This window comes from Sceloporus undulatus, chromosome 5 (assembly GCF_019175285.1).
Source record: "Sceloporus undulatus isolate JIND9_A2432 ecotype Alabama chromosome 5, SceUnd_v1.1, whole genome shotgun sequence".
Classification (NCBI taxonomy): Eukaryota; Metazoa; Chordata; class Lepidosauria; order Squamata; family Phrynosomatidae; genus Sceloporus; species Sceloporus undulatus.
In genome coordinates this window covers 80,647,805-80,670,812 of record NC_056526.1, presented here as the reverse complement: position 1 = coordinate 80,670,812, position 23,008 = coordinate 80,647,805, and the positions used below count along the sequence as shown (strand labels likewise).

The 23,008-nt window shown below is 38.7% G+C and overlaps 1 protein-coding gene across 5 annotated transcripts in view; it reads left to right on the top strand.

Annotated features, from left to right (window-relative positions):
- The window catches only part of GRAMD4 (GRAM domain containing 4), a 116,150-nt gene extending 99,713 nt beyond the window's left edge, over positions 1-16,437 (top strand). For 4 of the 5 annotated variants that reach the window (XM_042469575.1, XM_042469572.1, XM_042469573.1 and 1 more), the window contains 9 exons: positions 396-439; positions 561-670; positions 3,710-3,864; positions 6,410-6,427; positions 9,862-10,009; positions 10,380-10,473; positions 12,419-12,503; positions 15,358-15,426; positions 16,242-16,437. In XM_042469575.1, coding sequence (XP_042325509.1) covers positions 396-439; positions 561-670; positions 3,710-3,864; positions 6,410-6,427; positions 9,862-10,009; positions 10,380-10,473; positions 12,419-12,503; positions 15,358-15,426; positions 16,242-16,343 — 825 coding nt within the window. In that variant the 3' untranslated portion in view covers positions 16,344-16,437. The remainder of the gene's footprint in view (positions 1-395; positions 440-560; positions 671-3,709; positions 3,865-6,409; positions 6,428-9,861; positions 10,010-10,379; positions 10,474-12,418; positions 12,504-15,357; positions 15,427-16,241) is intronic. The other variant, XM_042469574.1, reaches the window with a different exon arrangement.
- Positions 16,438-23,008: the final 6,571 nt, after the last annotated feature.

Here is a 23,008-nt window from a genome sequence, read left to right as displayed (position 1 = left end):
GCATAAAATAGATAAATAGATAAAATCTGTAACTTAAGGCCCTGGCCCGCTATTTCCTGTGATGGTATTCTGAACCCTGCTGAGCTAAAAGACTATAGCTACTTTTCTATGCTATGAAACACATGCTGTATCAATTAATTTTCAATAATTTCCAATTTGTACTGCTGGTTTTGTCTCAGTTTGATCACACACTGATCTGTTTTGATGTGGTGGGCCTGATTTAGCCCCAGTCTACAACATAAAGCTAAATGATTGAGATTACTGATTATGGAACTGAAAAATTGTGATGATCCAGAATTATGACTTCATAGAGAAAACAGAAACACAGCAACTACTCATCTTCAATTACATTTGTATATTCCAAACTCTTGTTCTTTCTTTCTCTTGATATACAGAACTTGTTTGGCAAAATGTCAGACATACTGGAAAAAATAAAAAAGTAAGTTTCTTTGTGTTTTTTTCCTCTTCTTAACAAAGCATGAATTTAACAATTTTTTCCTACAATGAACTGCTGTAACAGCTAACATTATATTGTCTTTCTTTCTTTCTTTCTTTAACAGCTTGTTTATGTGGGTCCAACCTGAAGTAACGCAAAAGCTGTATATTGTTTTGTGGGCAGCGTTTATTGCATCTTGCTGTATTCCATACAGGATCATAGGGCTTTCACTGGGTAAATTTGTAATGATTTTGTAGTGCACGTATTTTTAAATGTTAAAATTCCATTTCTGGCTTGGGATGGAATCATATTTTTATTATAAACTATTGGATTAACAAACAAAAAAACTCCCCACAACTGCTTGATGATAGGTTGTAGTTGAAAATGTATTTGCTTAAATATTTATACTTATATCCCACCTTTCTCCCAGTATAGGGATTCAAGTCAGCTAACAAAATTTAAAACAGTACAAGTTAAAAACAATGCAAAGTATTAAAATGTAAATACAATGTTTAAAAATCAAACATTTTTTAAAAGTTAAAAACATTACACATTAAACTTTAAAATATATTAAAAAATTCTATATAAACTTTGCACAAAGTCTAATCCTTGTCATTTAAAAAAGCCTGGCGGCATAAGCATGTTTTTGTCTAGTGCCAAAAGAGAGCAGGAATGGTGCCATCCTGGCCTCTCTAGGGAGGGAGTTCCAAAGCCTGGGAGCAGCCACCGAGAAGACCCTCTCTTGTGTTCCCACCAAATGAGGTGGAGATGGTGGTGGGACAGAGAAAAAGGCCTCTCCTGATGTTCTCAGTGCTCTAGTGGGCTCATAAAAGGAGATACAAATAACCTTGACCCAAGCCATATAGGACTTTATAGGTCAGTACCAGCACTTTGAATTGTCCCCCTAAAAGGACTGGCAGCCAATCGAGCTGTTGTAACAAGGGTGTTGTGTGCTCCTTATAGCCAGCACCAGTTAGCAACCTGGCTGCATCTCTTTGGGGCAGCTGAAGTTTCTGAGTACATTTCAAAGGCAGCCCCATATACAGAGCATTATAGTAATCAACACGGTATGTAACCAAGGCATGTACTATCATGGCCAGATCTGACTTCTCCAGAAATGGGCACAGTTGGTGCACTAGTTTTAACTGTGCAAAAGTGCTCCTGGACACTGCTGATACTTGAGCCTCCAAATTAAGAGCCAAATCCAGGAGTACCCCTCATCTCAGAGGATCTAAAGATGGTGAACAACAATCAGTTTGATTAGCATAAAACTGTTTAATCCTATAAGAACAAATAAAAATATTAGCAGCATATTAAACTGTTTCACACTTTGAAAGCTTTACAAGCACACAGTTTAAAAACTTAAATTTTAAATTGTTAAAACAATTTGAAATCATAACATATGTGTGGAATTAGATAAAATGAATGAGGCCCCAAAGTATTTAATAAAACCGCATGTTACTGACTTGGTCCTGGAATGAAGCCAGTGTTGATGCTAATGGGGTCTCAGAAGAATGGGTTTTCCATAACTGGGGTACAACAGCAGAGAATACCCTCTCCTGTATCCTCCACAGTGTACAGTTGGCCCTCCATATCCGTGGATTCTGCATCCACGACTTGAAATCCCCCCCCCTTTGATTTTGCTGTTTTATATAAGGGACACCATTATACTATACCACTGTATATATTGGACTTGAGCATCCACGGATTTTGGTATCCACAGGGGGTCCTGGAACAAAAGCCTAGGCTGGGTCCAAGGGTCCATTGTATTACCCCCATTGATGGGATACAGAGGTGGGCCCTATTAACAGACCTCTGTTTTCAAGGAGGTGTATATGGATGGAAGTACTCATTCAAATATCAAGGTCACAAGCTGTTTGGGGCCTTACATGTTATCACTGGAAGCTAAATTCAGACTAGAAGCATATAAGCAGCCCATAGAATTTCTTTAAAAGCAGTGATATATGGTATATGTATGGTGTTTTGGTCAAGAGTCTAGCTGATGCATTTTGGACCAATTATGGCTTCTGTGTCATCTCAAAAGCAGCCCACATAGAGTACCAGGGTATGGATTACTGTGACTCAGTTATCCCTGTCCAGGAAAGGTTATAGCTGGCAGACCAGTCAGAGCTGCACACAAGCATTCTGAACCATGGAGTCTATCGGGACTCCATATAGATATAGAAGTACTCCCAAGCTACATGCTACTTCCTTGGGGAGTGCAGCCCCAGTAAAGGTTGATTACCTAATTCCTTCACCAGAGAACTACTAAATAACATTTTATTAGGATTCAGCTTCAGTTTATTGGCCTTCATCAAGCCTGTTACAACATCCAGGTACTGGGTCCATCACTTGCACACACCAGTCAACTCCATTGACAAGGACAAGTAGAGTTAAATGTAATCAGTTTACTGATGGCACAGACCTCCAAAGCTCCTAATAACCTAATTAATAAACTAATTGGCATCCTTTTGGAAATGTCATATCATGAATCCCACACTGAGAGAAAGGTGGGATATAAATACTTGAAATAAAATAAAATAAATATTGATACAACAATGCATTGTTTTCATATGGGGAAATCCTCTGAAAGTAGTTCAGTGATTGAAGGGCCATGAACATTCCTGAGTGGTCCGTATACTTATCTGTATATCTTTTGACAGCCTAGACTAGAGTATGGGAAATGATAAAGCAGTAGTGTAATGGGGGCAATATGTATTGGGAAAATGGCACTTGAGAGGTGCTTATCCCAGCACCTACATTCTACTTTGCCTTGCAACCTCCATCCAAGCATTTCTCTCAGTTAAAGATTGAAATATATTTGCTATATCATGGGAAACAATTGCAGGAGAGAGCAAATGGTGGGAGGAAAACTGTATGTGCTGCAAAATTGCAGCAGTTTTGGCTACTAGGATTCCTGTGTTACAATCATAGAGTTGGAAGAGACTTCAAGGGCCAGCCAGTCCAACCCCCTTCTGCCATGCAGGAATACATGCTCAAAGCACTCCTGACAGATGGTCATCCAGCCTCTGTTTAAAGGCCTCCAAAGGAGAAGACTGGAACACGCTCTGATGGAGCATGTTCCACTGTCGAACAGCTCGTACTGTCAAGAAGTTCTTCCTAATGTTGAGGAAGATGTTTCTGCTGATTATTCATTTCCAGCTTTGGTACAGCGATAAACCTGGTTTGAGTGATATGTAACATAGCATGAATATGCATGCCTTCATAAACTGATACTTTGTCAACACTGTTTTTGCCTTTCTGCTTATCCAGGACTTTATGCAGGAATCAAATTTTTTCTTATTGATTTTGTCTTCAAACGATGCCCAAGGCTGCGAGCGAAGTACGATACTCCTTATATCATATGGTTAAATTTGCCTACGGATCCTCAGCTCAAAGAGAGGGCTAATGCCACAGTATCAAGACGGGTAAATACTTAATAATTTAAACACTTTTTAAATTATTACAACAGATCAGTATCCATGTGGTTTCAGTGACTAGAGCACATGCAGGGAGGGATAGATATTGAAACTTGTATACACATTTTTGTATGACCCTCACAAGAAGGAGTCACCAGATATCTTGAAGTAATTGTTTTTGTTGTAAATGAAGATCTATCCAACAAAATAATTGTCTTTGCTTGAATTTGGGGTGTGTAGGTGGTTTTTAGAAATTATAAAATATAAAAAGCACTTTTCTTTTGAAATAATTAATAAGAACATTAAACACTGTAATAAATCAAAGCATAAGCCTGCATAGAAAAGGAAAAATAGACATCATGAATACAAATCAGTGTTCTGTTAAGATGCTCGGCAGCCTGAATCAGTACCCCCTGCTTGTGCTGCTGTTCTTGTGGCTTCCACTTCCATAAACCAGTCACTAACCCATGCTCTGCAGCAAGTAAAGAAATCCATGCTATAGAGTACATAGCAGTTGCATAGATTCCCAGTAATCATAAACTTGCCTAAACAAGCCTAAATCTAATTATTAGTCCAGAGTAGACCAATTGAATAAATGAGGAATTGGTAAATTAATATAAGCTCAGTTGGTTCAGTTAGTCTGCTATTGTTGGGAGTATGGATTTATGGAAATCATTGTTCAACAGGCAGTCAACATCAGAAACATCACTGCTAACCTTTAATTCATATGCTGTGGGGAGGGGAGGGGTGAATTTCAGGAACAGGAAACTACTGTGGCTGGATGGCTCTCTTAAGAAGAGTCCATTTTGTTAAGAACTGTAGCATGAGCTAGAAGATGCAAACTCTTAGAATCACTTTCTAAAGTTAAATGAACGCTACCAACCCAAATTTAGTCTTAGTTGTTAACAAGGATGAAGGTTAGTGGCCTAAAATCATTGAACACTTCCCAAAGAGACTCAAGCTATATCTTGTATGGATTTTTCCACGGAAACCTCTAGTTAGTCAATGTTGACTGTCCAAAATTAACAGCAACTCTTATTGGGGTGGAGAGCTTAACTGGAATATCGAAGCCATTCAGTGAAAGTAGTCAGAACAGCAATCCTACTGAATGAAGGTATCAGATTGTCCATTTTAAATATGTTACTGACATGGAAGGGACCATGCAGTTAAATCATTTAAAATCTCAGGAAGTCTATAGTTTTACTGTCTTTTCAGAGGTGCCTATTTATTCTTTTTTTCACTTAAAGGCTCCTTTTTATCTGGAGAAACACCAAAATGTGATGTATAAGGTATAGGACTATAGCTTATACCAGTGGTAGCTTGTGGTACCAAAGGAAGACTGATCCATACATGTACAGTGAGCCCACATCATACATGGGTTTCACTTCCGCAGCTTTCAGCATACACTGAAGCCGCAAGAGAATCTAATTAATGGTGCGCATGCTGCATGCATGCTCCCCATTATTTGAGCATACACAATTTTCCCCTTACGGAGAGAGAGGGTCTAGAACAGATCCCCCGTGTAAGGGAAGGGAGCACTGCATAATACTTAATTGTGAAGTTGCAGTTGGAGGCTTCCGTGTTGGTAGGGCTGTGAATTGACTCCAGAATTTAGTCTACACTGTTTCAGAGACAGTGTTCAGCTCCTTGGAAAATTCCTTTAAAATTCAGACTAAAATCCAAAGCGGATTCTATGCCACCCAGACAAGGAAGCTTCCAGCTTCTTTTTTATAATGTTTGAACTGACATCATACAATTTAACAATTGAGCACTATGCACATAAGCATCAGTCCTCCTCTTGTGGTTACGTATTTGTTTAAAGGGGAAAAATGTGAATACTTGAATCATCCAGAATTAATTTTATCCCACACTTTCTCAGCTAATAAAAGGCCTGGCTCATACAGCTATTCCCAGTCCTGTACCTGGCAGTAGGCAGCAGTACGTTGTGGTCTGATGGGGGTTCTGCTAAAGTAGCCAGAAATCTGTTGGTTGGATGGTAGACCAGAAGGAGGAACAGCCACAAGGTGTCTCTCTCCATGTCTTCTCTATTGGCTTGTTTACTTCCACCTCCATAGCATCTCCAGCCCATTATGATCAAATTGGCAGCACCCCTATGTTTTATGTACACACATTTGGCTGACCAAAAAAACAGAGCAAAGAGACTATCATAAACAAACACACAGGTCATTTTTGCCAAAGCTAGTCCAATAGCTCCGTTTTCTATTTAGAAAGCGAATGTGCTGTTCTAGAGAAGTTATTAAATATCACAGTTGAAGGCAAATGGGTTAGGCAACAGAAATGGGAATTCCAATAAAGGAAATATAATTTCAATGAATTGAAAAAGTGTGCTCTAACCACTGATACGTTGGGTGGTTTTTTTGTTTTTGTTTTTAAAGACTGCAGTCATTGTGTGTACTCTCTTGGTATGTGAGAAAGATCTGGCAACTTCACTCAATTCATGTTTTTTATTCTGTATATGATAGTTAAATAGATTTTGCTTTTTTCTTTTGTCACTGTCACATTTGTGTTTGTTTGTTTTTTCTTTTCCTGCTAGCTGTCAGGGCATGAAAAGGTATGGATCTTAGCGTGGAACTATTTCTTTCAATTTGATCATTTGTACTCATAATGATCTGATGTTTTTTTTTCTGTGTATGTGTGTAAGCCTGTGCATTTAGCTTACTGATATGTGTGTGTGTGTGTGTTTTTATATATTAAATGCCTTGAATTTTAAGTCTCTTGGAGACATATAGTAAATGTTCTTTCTGGGAGCTATCCTACTAATTGATTGATCCTGACTTGTGTACAATCCTATTTTGACATCTAGTTGAAGGAATTGTCTAACATGATTTGGAAAAAATAATAATTCAACCTAGGTACTTTTTGGGAAACAAAAGAAAGAGCCTTTGTCTAAAACATAATATTGCAATAGAACAGGGATGGGCAACTTGTGGTCTGCATGTGTCCCAGCCCCCTGTCAGTCTCCTCTTCTCACATTTGCCACAACTACAACAGGAAATCAAACCACCATTTTCCTTTAAAACTTGCTGTGCACCCCTTGTTTACAGGCACAATCACATTTTGGGAAGCCTCCCAGAAGCACAATTCTGCTTAAAAACAAGTGGTATCATCTTATTGCATCTTGTTTTAAAAGAGAATTGTGGTTTGTTTTGCAAGTTTGCTGGGTTTTGTTTTGTTCCTTTAGGACGCAGACTTTAGGAGTATGTGGGGAGGGAGGTTGTCTTCCCTTGGAATAGATTAATAGTATGTCCAGCTACACCCCTGTCTCATGGCTGTAGGTATCCCAGAATGTATTTACAGTATCCTAATTCTTAGTTAAGGGCTTACCATATACAACGCGCCCGCGCCATACGCGGCCTCGAGCATATACGCTCAAGCCGCGGGGCAGAAGCAGCGGCGCGTCCCATTCAATTGAATGGGTGCTTGCGCGCTCCCGCGCCGCCGTGCCACCGTGCACGAGCCCCATTGTTTCCAATGGGGCTCAAGCATAGGCGGAATTCACCTTACGCGGCGGGATCCGGAACGGATCCCCCGCGTAAGGCGAGGACGGAATGTATACTCGATTATAAGTCTACCTTATGTATAAGGTGAGGGAAGATTTTGGGGCTAAAATTATGGATTTTGATATGACTCATGGATAAGTCGAGGGTAACACCTAGGGGCTTATAACAAAGGACCTAAAGGATGAAGCATAGGAAAATGATGTCAAAATAATAATAATAATAATAATAATAATAATAATAATAATAATAATAGATTTATTTATATCCCACCCAATCACAGGGAATCAAGGCACTTACAGAATTCCAACAGGCATAATTGTTTGTGCTCACATTAATTAAAGGCTATATGAGAGAGTAGACAGGGGTCAGTATTTCCAGGACAGACTATGCTCTTACCTTTCATCAGCGGATGGTGCCTTTTTTAAAGTAAAGTTAAAGTGTAGTCAATTTTCGACTAAAATTTCTAGACATATATATGAATAATATATACAGTAAATACCCTGACGGCACTAGAGCCTTTCTGTCTTGGAAGCTAGGCTGGGTTAGCCCTGATTAGTATTTCGATGTGAAAATGTCAACAAATACCAGATACTGTAGGGTATATTTCAGAGGTAGAAACTGGCAAAACCATCTCTTGAATGTTTCTTGCCCAAGAAAATCCTGTGAAAGTATTGGGGTTGCCATAAGTGGACAGGAGACTTGAAGTCATACACAGACACACAGGCACACACTTCCTAGTTATGTTTTCATGGAAATTTAAAAATATATATGGCCAGGCATAAAATGTAGTCAAGAATGAAGAATGTACATCAGTAAAGCTTGAAGTAAATAATTATTTTTTCGAATACAGCTCACTGAACTGGGAGTTATTGTAGACCAAAGTCCCCCCCCTCTCCAAAAATGCAAAAATGTCATACAGTTGACATTCCTTAGAGAAAGATTGGGTAATATACAGAATAACCCAATTAGATAGGGGCCCAAGGATGTTTCATGTTAGTAAAAACTTAGCAGATTTTAGTATTGCCTACTTGAACAGAACACTGCCTGAGAATGCCATGTAAATTTATTTTAATAAAATAATTTATTCTATTATTAAAATTGACATTTGAGTTTCCAGTTGATGTTATCACGGTGGCTTACAATAAAATGTACTTAGTAGGTTTGAAAGATAAAATGAGATTCTGTTGCCCTTTCCCTCAGCTTTTCAACAGCATCACTAATCAACATAAAAATAATGGAATAGCTGATTTTCTGTTTTCCCTGACAGTGAAAAAAAAAAGCATTTTACTGTATCTATTTTTATATCCTGGATTGTATATCTCCAGAGTGGCAGGTTGCTGATTTCTGGTAGCGGTCTTTTTTGTTTGTTTGTTTTTTGTTTTGGGAGTGCTGACCCCAAATGTTTTGAGAGGTAAAGCTGCTTCCATGTTGCAGAGTTAATTACTTTAACTGCCATGGCTCCATCCTATGGAATTGTGAGATTTGTAGCTTGTTGTGGCATCAAAGCTGTCTGACAGAATTCCATAGCTCTCTCTGAATTCAATAGCATTGAGGCATGGAACTTAAAATGGAGTCATACTGCATTAAGGCGTGGTACAGACCTCCCAAAAAGGGGGGTCTGCCGGCACCTGTTTTTCCTCTGCAGGGAAGCCGTAGCCGCCAAACTGTGCGGCTTCCCTGCGGAGGAAAAAGAACACGCAAAAAGCAGGTTCCTTTTATCCCATGGCAGTGGTGTACCGAGTGCACCAGTGGCACACTCAGTACATAAGCGCTGCATGGTAGTGTGTGGATGCCGCGCAGCACTTACGTAACAATGGCGGCACCCATGTATACAAGGTGTCACCATTGTTATGCCCTCGTCACGTGAGGGTTGTGGGGAGAACGGAAGTGCTACGATAGCATGCAGAGAGAGACAGAGATCAAGTCGCTACTCTCCCACTCCATTTGGATTCCTTTTCTCATGTGATAAGGCTCAAAGTACTGTGAGTTCACTAGAACTGCATGGCAATATCCCATGAAATCCTGAAATTTGCATTTTAGGTAACGATATTTAGAATTTTCCACCAAAGAGCTCTAATGCCCCTTGACTACAGAGCACAGCATTCCACAGAATGAAGCGATGGCAGTCAAAGTAGAATCATAGCATCATAATTGTATAGTGAGGAAGAATCCTATGTACAGAGAAATTGGGGGGTCTTTCCTCTCATGCAAGACCACTAGCCTGTAGTAAGAACTCATATAGTAAGTTGATTAGCTCTAATTTTGAGCCAAATGTGATATTGCTACTAAGCACAGCAATACAGTACAGAACTTAGGGTGAGTGAGGCCTGCAGCTGCATTAGGCCTTGATTTTCTAGCTGTAAGCACTCATTCTGAAAAACAAAGGCAGTGTGTTTGTCCAGTGGAGACATAAGATTGTTAAGCTTTGCTCAATGCATGCTTTTAATTGTGTGTTAATAATTATCATTATTTTATTTCCTTACAGCTCCAAACAACAGCTTCACGAAGTTGTGTAGGCTCAAGTGCCCCAACAGGAGTCACCAGAGATGATGAGACTAGCCGTTTTCATACCACTAAGCGAGGCAACTTCCATGAAGTCTTTAATTTGTCAGAAACTGAGCGTCCTTTGGCAGGTATGACATGAATGTAAAAGATGATGTTGGCCTTAAACAGAAGCATGTTTAAAAAGAATTGCGCACAGAGCAGTGGCATTCAGAAATGAACTGTACTGTAATGTTATCTGCTGTTGGGTTCTATGGATAGGAGGTCAAATTAATCTTTTATCTGATATCCATAAGATTCTTCAAGTGAACCTGATGCCCATAGCCTGGTTTGCCTTTGTGGTAGCATGAATTTGAGAGGGGAGAAGAAGTGCCTAATCCCATGAGACAAGTAACTTAACCCAGGGCTTGAAACAAATACTCACTGTTCAGAAGAGCTTTGTATGCACTTCTAAGTTTTTGTGGTTGTATGAAATATAATGTGATTGTACTATTTTGACAGTGTGTGAAAATGGTTGGCGCTGCTGCCTGATTAACAGAGACCGAAAGATGCCCACAGACTACATCCGAAATGGAGTGCTTTACGTTACAGAAAAGTAAGTCTTTGCACAATTTACAGTCTTAAGAATCAGAGGAAAGAAAGAACAGACTGGGAACGCATATATTGCTTTTGTAAATTATAAGAGGAGAAAGCTCAATGTGTATTGCCATGTTGCTGAACATTCCAGATGAGTGAAGACAACAGTTTTCCTTATGTCAGTTTCTTATACCCCCCTCTCTCTCACACACACACATACATACACACACATTCTCTCTCATTTTTTGGATAGCTAGGGCTACTTTACAGGGAAAAAATCTGCATACATCTAGATAACTGCAGATTAGTTTAGGGTAGATTTTCTTATGAGAATACTGAACAAATTGTCCGCCTGTTCGAAGAGGACAAATTCACATTAATATGTGGCAAAACTTCCCTGAAATAGTAACCAGGTCACTAGTAATATGAGCATTGGACTTAATGGGTCAGAAAAGAGCCATCAGTGTGCAGGTGTGACAGCTTATCCGTGGATCAAATTAAGTTCTCAAGAGCAGACAAGTCAAAGTTGGGTACAGGGAGAGGAAATTGTGTGTCTGGATTTCTGCAGTTTTGCTGTGACAAGCAATACTTCAGAACTCAGTGAAACCCTTTGAATCACTAACATAACCTGGTTTTGGAATCTTTGTGTGTATATAAATACAGTTTAGAGTGCTGATGTTTAGTGGTTTTACAGTGTTTTGATCTGCAAGTATTTAAAAAAATACGGAATGCAGTTCTATAAATATTTTGGTGTAATAAAATGGTTTCAGAAAACTTGAAAATTTCCCAATATAATGCCCTCCCCAAAGCATAACTTTCTGTGCCTATGTGCTAGCATTTATAATCCAGATGCCTTCACTATGAGGAATAGATTGTTTTCAATCTTTCTTCTTACCAACAGTAACATCTTTACATAGATAGTCCAGTTTTACATTTTTCAATTACAGTGGTACCCCGGGATACGAAATGACCGCCTTACGAAATTTCCGGGATACGAAAAAATTAGATAGGAAAAAACTGTTCCGGGTTACGTTTTTTTTTTTTTCGGCTTACGAAAATTTTTTTTGGTGCTTTTCGGCGCTTTTTCGCACGAAACGCGGCTTTCCAGCGCTAGCGGCTATGGCTTTTTCAGGTTGCAAAAAAAATCGGGTTACGAACGCCGCGGCGGAACGAATTAATTTCGTAACCCGAGGCACCACTGTAGTCTTTTACACTAGCCCAGTCTTTTCAAGAAGCACTTCCTTACTGAATTATTATTAAAGAAATTTATATATGACTCCACTGCAATGACACTGAGTATATACACATATCAGAAATGTTCACAGTAGAAGGAGGTGGGAAAAATTATCAGCCTATTTCCTTCCATCACTTGGAATGACCCATGACTGGGCTTCTGGGTGTTCTTTCTCCCCAAGAGGTCCGGCTGCTGGCCAGAGCGATGGGCTCATAGATCAACACTGTCCACCTCTCTCTCCCTTTCTCATTCTTAAAGTGTACCAGAGAAAAGTCTTTCCTTTGCAGAAAAAAACACACTAAACAAGTAGCAGAATTGGATGTGTGAGTGCTTTATAGCTTCTTTAAAAAACTTTAAAACATTGTAGTAGTTTGGGAAGCAGTCTGGTGATGCCTGAGCCTTGGATTTTCATTGTTTGTTTTCTTGATGGAAGGAAACTATACATGTGGAAATCTTTTTTTAAAAAAATCAAGTTGGCCTGTTTCTATCTGCATTGTGTATGAATATGTATGTGTTTTTAGGTCAGGGTGTGGCTGTACAAATTTTATAGAGTGTAGATGTTCAGTTCAGTGTAAAAATGTAAAAGCACTGTTATTTTTAAAACCATTTCTCATATTAACCGAGCTAATATTGTACTGCTTGTAATTAAAACTTTAAGTTAAGGCAAGATTTGAAATAATATTTTTTTCAAATGATCTTTCTTTGTTTTTGTTTGTTTGTTTATTTGCAGTTACTTATGTTTCGAAAGTTCCAAGTCTGGTTCATCTAAAAGAAATAAAGTTATAAAACTGGCAGATATAACAGATATTCAGAAGGTATGTTCATGATTTTGGGAGTTTGTTCCCGTCCCCCTTTTGGTCTCCCCCCCCCCTCCCCCAGAGTTGAAGTAAAAGATGAGGTTTGGACAATTTGCGGCCCTTCCAGAAGTCCCAGTATTCCCCATCATCGGCTGTGCTGACTCAGGTTGATGGGAATTGTAGTTCAGCCACAAGTTGCCTACTTTTGCTCTAACATTCCATGTTTATCACGTCCCTTAAAAATTGTGTGTTGTGGTGACCTTAAAATTTCACTCACATGGAAGTGGCAAAGGGTTCAGTTGTATACTCTTTTACTTTAAAGTGATTAATATTCTATTTTCTTCAGATAATTTAATGTTCACTTAAATGTGCTTAATGTTTATTTGAAAATGTCCAGAACTTCAAAAAAGAGACACCCCTCTAAACTTCCACTATACTGTTGGGAATATATATTTAAAATCCGAGGTTAAGCTATGTAAACTAGACTTGTTAAACTACAAGATGGATGTCATTCATTTTGTTCATTTAAATCAATTACATCTTGCTTTCCCAAAAACTGGAAGAAAAACACATGCACATTTTGTGTGCATGTGTGTGTGCATCTTCAAGTCACCTGCCAACTTAGGGCCACCCCATTGATATTTCATAGGGTTTTCTTAAGCATAGAATACTCAGATGTGGACTTGCCAGTTCCTTCCTCTGAAATAAACCCTACAGCACCTGGGATTCATTGGCGTTCTCACATCCAAGTACTAACCAGGGCTGACCCTGCTTAGCTTTCAAGAGCAGATGGGATCAGTAGATTAAAAATCCAGAGTTTTAAAAGAATCAAAAATTCTTTACTCTAGAGAAGCAAACCAACAAACCCCAGAAGGCTAAAAACATTAGAATAGCAAAAGAACCCAACTAAAGTAAAGGTCTTCCTAAAAAGGATTTTACTTGTACTGTATTGTGACAGATTTTTTTCAGTGACGTGCCAGGTAGTATACCAAACTGAGCAAGATTTTACAAAGCCCAGATAGTCACCACTGAAACACTCGCTGGGAACCAATCATGCGTCATCTCAGAACATAGAAGAGGGCCTCTGCTGATGATCATAACACTCTGGCAAGCTAAAATTGGAGAACATCAAACCACATAGGACTTTAAATATTATGAATCATATATTTGAATTGACCCAGAAATGAAATGTATTTTGAAATTTCTCAATACCCTTCTTTTTGGAAGCAGTTCATTGAAGCAGTCTAGTTTTTATGTAACTAAGGCATGTGTCATACCAAATCTATTCTTCCTTCGACAAAATGTATAGCCAGAGTGCCAGCTGAAACAGAAGAAAATTATGTTTGGGCATGGGTATTTCTTGGCCATTCAGGCTTTAGGGCAGGTCTAGAATTTCCAAAATTATGAACCTGTCATTTCAGGGGAAATATAGTGTGCTCTTCACATTCTCTAGGGTTAGGGGTGCAGGAGCCCTGTGAAAGTGGGGAAAATGCATATAAAAACCCACTATTTTTTTTTCCACCTGAGACTTCTTTAAGAATCTCTAGGTCTTCTAGTGCAACTCAGAGATCAACATCCATTGGAAGTTTGCCATAGAATTGTGCTGGAGGACCTAAATATGCCTAGAGAAGTGTTTTCTCTAGTTCTTCCAGCATGCCTCCATGATCAACGTCCTGCAGAATTGTACAGGACGAGCTAGGGATTCCTATAGATAACATATTAATCAAATCCGCAAATAATCAAATCTGCAAAAGTTGAAGCCGCAATTGTGGAGGGCTGACTGTACTATGACATCCACATTAGTTGACTCATGGATTTCCTGTTTTGCTAATCAGTGGCACCTCTGTCTTGTCAAGGTAAAACTTAATTCAGGTTATAGTCATTATTAGAGTGAAGATTGCAGCAGGTCATGCTAAAACCTTGTGTTAAATACACAATTTAGGGGGGATACAGACAGGCGGCTCCATGCTGCCTGTCTTTATCCCTTGTCGGCGCCGCACCAACCGCACCACACAGCACTGACATGCTCCCTAAAAAGAAGCTGCCTAGAGTGGCTTCTTTTTAGGAGCGCCATAATGGCACTTGTGCGCCTTGATGCCAGTGCTTCCAGCGTGTGGATGCCTGGGCATCATCGTCACACACCCTGTGTGGGTGGGGCCGCAGCAAGATGGCGCACAGGTGCCGCTAGTAGGGCTGGGTGCATATGGATGCCCAGCCCGACCAAGCCCTAAAATCAGTCCCAGGACAGCGCTTTGTGCTAGTCTGTATTGGGCCTCTTTCAACTCTATGGTGAAATCAACATGGGGTTTTTGTTTTAAATTTATATAATGTTAAAACATGAGAAAGGAACAAGGAAAACAACAGAAAAATGATATTTCTGTGCCTTTTGAAAATAATACCATTTTAAAAATCTGTCTAAAATCAGGAAGAAAAAGAGCTTTTTCAACTGTTTCCAGGGAGGGGGGGGTGACACAAAGGTGGTAACAGCGGTGAGAAAGCCTTGTCTTTCTATGTTTAAAAATTGATCTTTTTTCAGTGCTATTGACATTAGTTTCAGAGCCAGCTAGTGGTGGAAAGCACTGAGATATATCAACTCTCCAGATATCGAGCTCTGTGTGAATGTTTTGTGTTATGTTTGGAAGCATTTTTATCAAGAACACTAATAATTTTGCAATGGAAGCATCTCACTAGCATATTTCTAAGCACTACCAGTTTAGGCCATTACCAACCCTAGTACACCTTTTCAGGTGTCCTTCTGATAGCCATGTTAATAGAATACTGCCTTCTAAATTTCTACATAGTTGAGATCTGATCTTTTTCAACCTGTCTTTGCTTTTGTAAATACTATTATTTATTTTGTATTTCTTTTTAGTACAAAGTACTCTCTGTTCTCCCAGGATCTGGGATGGGTATTGCAGTGTCCACACCATCTACACAAAAAGTAAGCACTCAAATAAAAGCATTTTATCTATATATTGCAAAATGCCAGCACTATCAGTTGCACCTGTTTGAAATATTAATGATATGATGGCATCATCAGTTTTTCGAGCACTTGCTTTAACTTGAGCCCATAAGGATTGTTTTACTAAACCATTTATTGAGTTAGACAAGCATATGTGCTATAATTTGCAACTCAACAGAAATTATCAAGTACTTTCAAAGGGGGAGATGTTTAATTTTGATGATGTCTACGTGACATTAGACCAATCAATACCACTAAGTGTTGTTGTTGTTGTTTTTAAAAATTTGAACAAGTCACATTGTTGCCCTTTGTTGGTAATAACAGAAGAGGTGATGATTCAGAGATGAACCTGAAGGCATACATGTAGTAAGAATGGGAAGATGTCCCATTGAACTTATTCCATCAAGATGCAGAAGGGGAGATGTTAAGCAGGGCCAATTCCATCAGCTCTCCTGAGATGCCAGCTCCTTTTGCCTGTTTCCCCTAAACACATTCAGTCCTTTCTGACCTTTATAGGGACTCAGTAACTTCAAAATTGGTGCCTGAATTTGCTTGTTTCCTCTGCCTTCCTCCTCTGCTTTTCTTTCATGCTATTTCTTTTAGACTATAAATCTGTCAATTGGGATATTCTTTTTCTGTAAGCTACCCTAGGAGTGTGTTCAGCTGAAGAATAGGATAGAAGTATAAGTCAGTGAGTGGTACATAGCTCTGAATATAGGGTTAGGATACTGTAGAGATTTCCATTTTAAAATAATTTTTGTTACTAACAATTCTGCTTTTGTCCCTTCACCCAGCCTTTAGTGTTTGGTGCCATGGTACACAGAGATGAAGCTTTTGAGACCATTTTCAACCAGTATGTGAAGATAACCTCTGCAGCATCCACCAGTGAAAGCTAGTATATCATCACTGCTGATTCTCCTGGGGAGACTTTAATTTTACTCACTTGGTAGTGAATAAAAAGTGGAACACTCGTCATCAATTCTGCAATAATTTTCTTGGTTGCATATGTCTTACGTTACATAAGTGTATTTTATATATGCCTTCCATTTTTTGTTTTTTAAAGCTTTTTGTAAAAAACAACAAAAAAGTGAGAAAAAGACAGTGAAAGTGCTATCATCACTATTAGCCTTGCACATAAAGCACTTTTAATGTTTATTTACTGACATTAAAACGCTTAGGAACATACATGGCAATGGCAGCTTGAGGATAGACCAAGGAAGCTGTATTGTCCTATCCTAAAATCCCAGGGTGTGGCGATGCATTTTACTCCTCTTCTGCTACGGGTCTTACTGTATGACTTCTTTTTATTTCAGTGGCATTTTTAAACACATAACTGGGTGCAAGGTTGCAGCCTGACTTGGTGAAACATGTGGATAACAACACACTTTGGAAAGGTCTTTATTTCACTAATTGATATTTAAGTCATACTAACTGAAGGTATAAATGCTAGTAGTTGTGCTTCAAGTAAACCTTCTTACTAACTCCTTGATCTTTCCAATGGCTATGTAGATCTGGAAGACTGTTGTGAAAAGTCATTACTCCTCAGAGCCTGTTCCTTCATTTTCTCCCTTCCTTACTGACATCACAAATGAAGCCACTGCTTTCATTACAAGGTATCTTTATATACACATATATTTCCCAAAATTTTATTTTGATAGTGTACCTTTTTTTTTCAAGGATTTTTCCCTCCTTGGGATATCACAATAGCATTGTACTGGATTTTACACTGTCAGGAAAGCCATTTTCTTCCTTTAATATATTGGAAATACTGAGGGTGGTTTTTAGGTTGTATAAATATGTATGATTCTTTAACATGGGGGCTGGAGAACCATGGCACCCCTGATATTGTGGTACTCAAATTACTATTAGCTCAAACGAGTCTGACCAGTGAAGTAATATGATGGCGGGATGGAGTTCATCAATATCTGAAAGGCCAAATTTTTCCTGACCCTTGTAGTAAAATCACCTAGGATTATCTCATTCACACTGCAGTGTCCATAATTATTTCTTCTTTTGTGTTCCTTTTTTTAAAAAGTACATGTTGAACCTGCACAAAAATGCCAATTAATTTGCTGTTGCTGGTCATTTTAGCCTGTTCTAGGCCTTGTCTGTGCTTCCTACTGGAACAAACTTTGTATGTGGAAGTATTTAACCAAGAAAATGGACTCTCAAGGACATCAGTATATGCATTTGGGCAAATGCATATACTGAATTGCCAAGGGACTTTAAAAGAGCAACAGGTAGGACAGAAGTGACTGGGCTGGCCCTAGCACCAAGCAGCGTAAGGGAACTAACCTAGGTAGAAGGTAGCAGACAGTATGGAGAGGCTGTGAATTGTTTGGGGGAACAGGGCTGCATGTGGACCTCTCAGCCTGCCTTGAACCTGAAGCTGACCTCAGGTGCAGTAGAAGTAGCCAGCATTCAATTAAGATTCAACTGCCAATTTGATCTCGCTCTTGTACATGGAATGAGATGGGCGTACCTTTTTCTCAGGCAGCAAAACATCTTAGGTCTGCCTTGAAGATTGGTGAGTTTTGAGCAGAAAAGCAATATGGGATTTCTCCTGCATTTGACTTTTGTTCTCTCTCCACCATATCAGCTGCTTCCCCAATTATGTATTTGTTTTTAAGAGTTTGAATGTGATGGGAACCCCAAAGGCAATGTGGCAAAATGGTGTTTAGGGAATGTTGGGCAGTGTCCCTGTTCAATCTCTTTTCTCCATTGCTTCATCCCAGAACTCATACCCTTTGCTTTAAAATTGTCTGTAAGGCCTTTGTGAACATGTATTTGCATATGACCCGTAGTTAGCCATTAGGGGAACTGTCATAGGAATATGGGCTTCTGTCAGTTTTGGTCTGTGTTGGGACGGAAAACTACTTGGTTTACATGGTTTATGTTTTTAGAAAGATGCACTAATACATTTGTGGGAGAACTAATCTTGGAAGGATTTTACAAACACATTACTATGAACAAAGAAAATGCATTCTCTTTTCAAAACTGCTGCACACTTGGAGTTTGTTTTTGAGCCAAAATCTGAATCTGAGAAGGGTCACAAATTTCCCACAGCAAAACAGAAAATCTCTAGTATCAATGTGTAAGAAACTACTTGTTTATATACAATTTTGAAGATGGAGATTATATAAACTTTAGAATGTAATGAAGAAACATGGAAGTATGTAATAGAAAATGAACATGTTTTTTTCTGTGTAATGATTTTGTTACGTGTCAGTATAGCAGGTAAACAAGTGATGTAGTTGATGGATAAGTAAGCATTAAATTAGCGCAATGTTATTTTACTAACCTGAAGCTGACACATGGTACATTGAGTTCATCATTTTTTTAAAAAAATATATCCCTTGGGTGTTCATGAGGTTCTCATTTTTTGAAAAACAGATTATATTTTTTACAAAGTGAGCTGTGTTTCTTATTTTTGTATCATTTTCAAGTGTAATTTTTACCTTCACTCGGATCACGAAAATACCGGTTGTTGTGAAAATCGGGTAACAGCACTTATTACCTCCTCTCCCTACTGGCCGACTGATGTATTGTCCTAGGAAGTCGTTCCCTGAAGTCCTGCCTGACTGATATGATGACAGTGCCACAACAATTTGTCACATATATTGTCAGAATTAACCACTAATATTAATATGACAGAACATTTGATGCTTTTAAATTTGGCCCCTCTAATTGGATCTCACAGTTACAGTTTGGTTCAAAATAATCTGCATTTGTAACAAAGCAAACTTTTGAACAAATGTATTGCAAATTACAAAGCAAAATTACATTGCAAAATGTACTGCAAATTACAAAGCAATGGTAGTTCATTGCAATATCAAGTATACATGAACTGGATTTTTAAAAAGAAGAAATGTTTAATAAGACTGGCAGACATGCTCATGTTTTTTGCAAAGTCCAGCTTTACATTATGCACTGTAAAATCAACTATGTTTTATGATATGCCATTCATTACTATGCCCTAAAAATTACTTGGTGTACTTGAGTATCAAAATGCTTTTCATTTCCTATATCCTGAAGTGTTGAGCATTTGTCAGCCTATTCTGTATTCATATAACCACTCTTGGTCTGAATGCTTATCCTTATAGGGATTGGCAATATGGCTGTACTGAATTTACATTCAGTAGTGCTATTTAATGTGAAGTGTTATTTTTCAACAGCATTTTTTAAAAAGAAAAATCCATAAATTTGCTATGTGTTATTCTGATTCAATCTGTTACCTTTTTTGGGTGAATTCTTTTGTGTTTAATTGGATAACTGGAAGCATAGTGGTCAAGTGATCAAGTCTGAGAACCTTTGTTATCACAAAGGTGTATGAAAACTGATCGCTTTTTGTGTTCCCCTCTTAATTTGGAAGAAAGAGAATTTCTTTCACCTGTAACTACACTGTTAGTTTTGCAGAGAAAGTACTGACATATGAGTAAATTGTGTAGCAACATCGCTCAAAAATGAAGCCAAAACCAGTTCATTAGTTCTACAAACCGAGTGACGAAAGGCTAGAGCATAAGCATTGTGAACCCTTAAAAAAACAAACAGCAACCAAACTTGGTAGTTTATTATGAATGATGTACATTTTTAGCAGATGTTTTATTTCTACTAATCAGTAAATAGAATGGATGTGAGATAATTTTTACGTCTGAAGTTTGAGTCTATATTTTGAACTTGTAAATAATTCATTAGCAGTGTAACTTTTGTTCAAGAAGAGACTTGTACTGTATGAAAAACTGAACTGAACAATTTGCCCTGTACATTTTTTAAGAGAATCTTGTTTGTTTAAAAAAAAGGGGGGTGGGGTGGGTCTTGGTATAAATTATAATTTTTATTTAAATAAAATAAACTCTAAAAATATTTTATAAATGTTTCTGTTTTTCTTTAAATATGAGCAGCTTGTTTGGTCACAAGCCTTTAAGCCAGTGTTACTCAACATCTGGAGGACAAATGTTAGGGAATCACCGGTTTATACAATGCAGCCACCATACTGGAAGCTAAAGGTGTGTAAGACTAATCAGTTTTAGGATAGGATATTCCATGGCAAGTGGAATAGTAAATATTTCATCCCAATGTGCAAGTGAAAAATCACTGTCCAATTATGTGATCAATGTCATACAGTGCTTTCGTGCATACCATTTTGTCTGCTGTTAAGTCTCGACAGCTAAGCTCTATTCTTAGGACAAGGTCAGCTATGTTTTTTCATCATTTCTTAATATTTTCTATACACCCTCGTACAGTAGTGATTTGCATATGAAAAATAATTATAGTACCGATAACACACACACATACAAGATTGATTTATATAATTTGAAATACAAAACATACTGAGTGGAAGTGATAGAATGGTAGAATGCACACTGGTCTGAATCCTTTTGGTTAGTTGTACAGTGGGTCTTTGGTATCTGCTGGGGTTTTAATCCAGGACTCCCTGTGAATACCAAAATCTGTGGCTCTCAGGTCCCATTATATACAATGGCATAATAAAATGGTGCCCCTCGTATAAAATGGCAAAATCAAGGTTTGCTTTTTGGAAATTTGTGTGAGAATATTTTCCAGCTTGTTGGTTGAATCCATGGATGCAGAATCTGTGGATATGGATAGTCAGCTAAAGTAGTAACATTGAACATGAGAGAGCAATGTGATGCAGCAACTAAAAAGCTAATATAGGCCCGGTACAGACGGGCCTATGGGGCATCCTTGTCATTTGCTAGGGGTTGGCCGAGGGCACTCCGCCCACACGTGCCTCAACCCTAGCACGTGACGAGGACGTCAAAATGGCGGGGCCCTGTACAGATAGGTTCCGCCATTTTGACGTGACTGACGCTTAGCGTCTGCACATCACGGTGCGATATTGACATTGTGAGTGCACTGCTTTTTACGGGGCTTTTGCTCCGTGAGGAAGTCTCACAGTTTGTCCGCTGTGGCTTCCTTGCGGAGCAAAACAAGATGCCGGCAGACCGCCCTTTTGGGGCAGTCTGTACTGGGCCTATGTGTCATCTTTACCATATATACAGAACTACTCCTGTTTGTATTAATTACTGAACAGTTGGCAATGAAGAGAGTGCACATCTCCCAAAAGTACGAGATCCAGTAGGAACTTGTCCTGCACAAGCCCCACTGGGAGTCATGCTCTAGCATAGCTTTCAGGCACCTTATGCAAGAGAACATCCCTGTGGATTGTACCCCATCAGTATTTTGAGTTTGCTGTTGCTGAAAAAAGCCTCACCTGCACTGTAGTTTTCCTTCTGCAGAGCTGAAATATCAAAGGGTTGATCGTTTAAATCCTTTCATTTCATGCAAAATAAGCTTTTGGCATCCTTTGACAGATGTTGGGCTTTGGGCTGAGTTAGTCAGCAAGGATCCTAGCTCCTGTGCACTTTAGTTAGAGGAAGAAAGCTTTTGACCCAGGGCTTCTCAGCAGCTGCTTTTACTATCACCAGCAGAGAGCAACTGCTTGGCTGCAAATATACGACCTTGCCAAGAGTATCCTGTACACACTTCATTTCTCTAGAGAGAAAGCAGTTGAGCATGGGCACAGAAGCTCTGTGGCCACACACCTTCCAAGGCTTCATTTTAAAATGAGTTACAGAGCACTCAGGAGGCTTGGCAATGTTTTTATCCCCACTGGTGGTATTTGCAGCATGGAGAGCCACCATGATATGGATGTGCATGAGGTAATGCTTGGCATAGAAGCCACTAGGGACAAACAAAGCGTACAGAAGAGTGAAACGGAGAGCAGCACCCTGCCTGCCTTGGATACTACTGAAGGGGTGCAGGGGATATGGGCCACTGCTCTCCAAATGTTTAAATTGTTTTGCAGAAATGGGCTATGGTGTTCACCTGCTCCCCTTTAAAACTCTGGAGCTTAGAGGAAGAGAAGGCATGAGTGGGGCGAGGCTCAGTGGATAGAAAAAGGAGAGGTTTTTATTTCTTTTTTAACTCTTAAATTTTTCTTTAAAAAGATCACATCATACCAAATTTTTAATTTTTTCACAGCTGTTCACTTTAATCACATGGAACCATGCAGATGTAAATACATTTAGGCTATGCCTATTTATACTGTAATTTAAAGGTATAATTTTGATTTGGCTAGTTGATTATGTCACAACTATTTCTATTGCATTCAATGATATGTGGGAATTACAATATATGAGTAACATTAATACAAAAAAAAAATTACTAGGGATTCAGTATGGTGTATGGGAGGTCAATTAATGGGGAACAACTGTCAGTCCGTCCATCCGTCCTACCTTCCTCTTTCTTTCTTTCTTTCTTTCTTTCTTTCTTTCTTTCTTTCTTTCACATCCTGCCTTTCTCTCACTATGGAACTCATGGCTTGCAGTATAAGGCAAAACCAAGTATGCTTTAAACAATAAATAATACAAAGTTTAACAACAATGAAATAAACACCCATATTAAAGACATCAAATTAAAAGAGAAAGGCAGTTGAAACATAATTGTGACAATAAAAAATATATAGTATAGCCCAATTAAAATACCATTACAATGGGTAGTTAACCATCAAGGCCTGGGCAAATAAGAATGTATTTGCCTT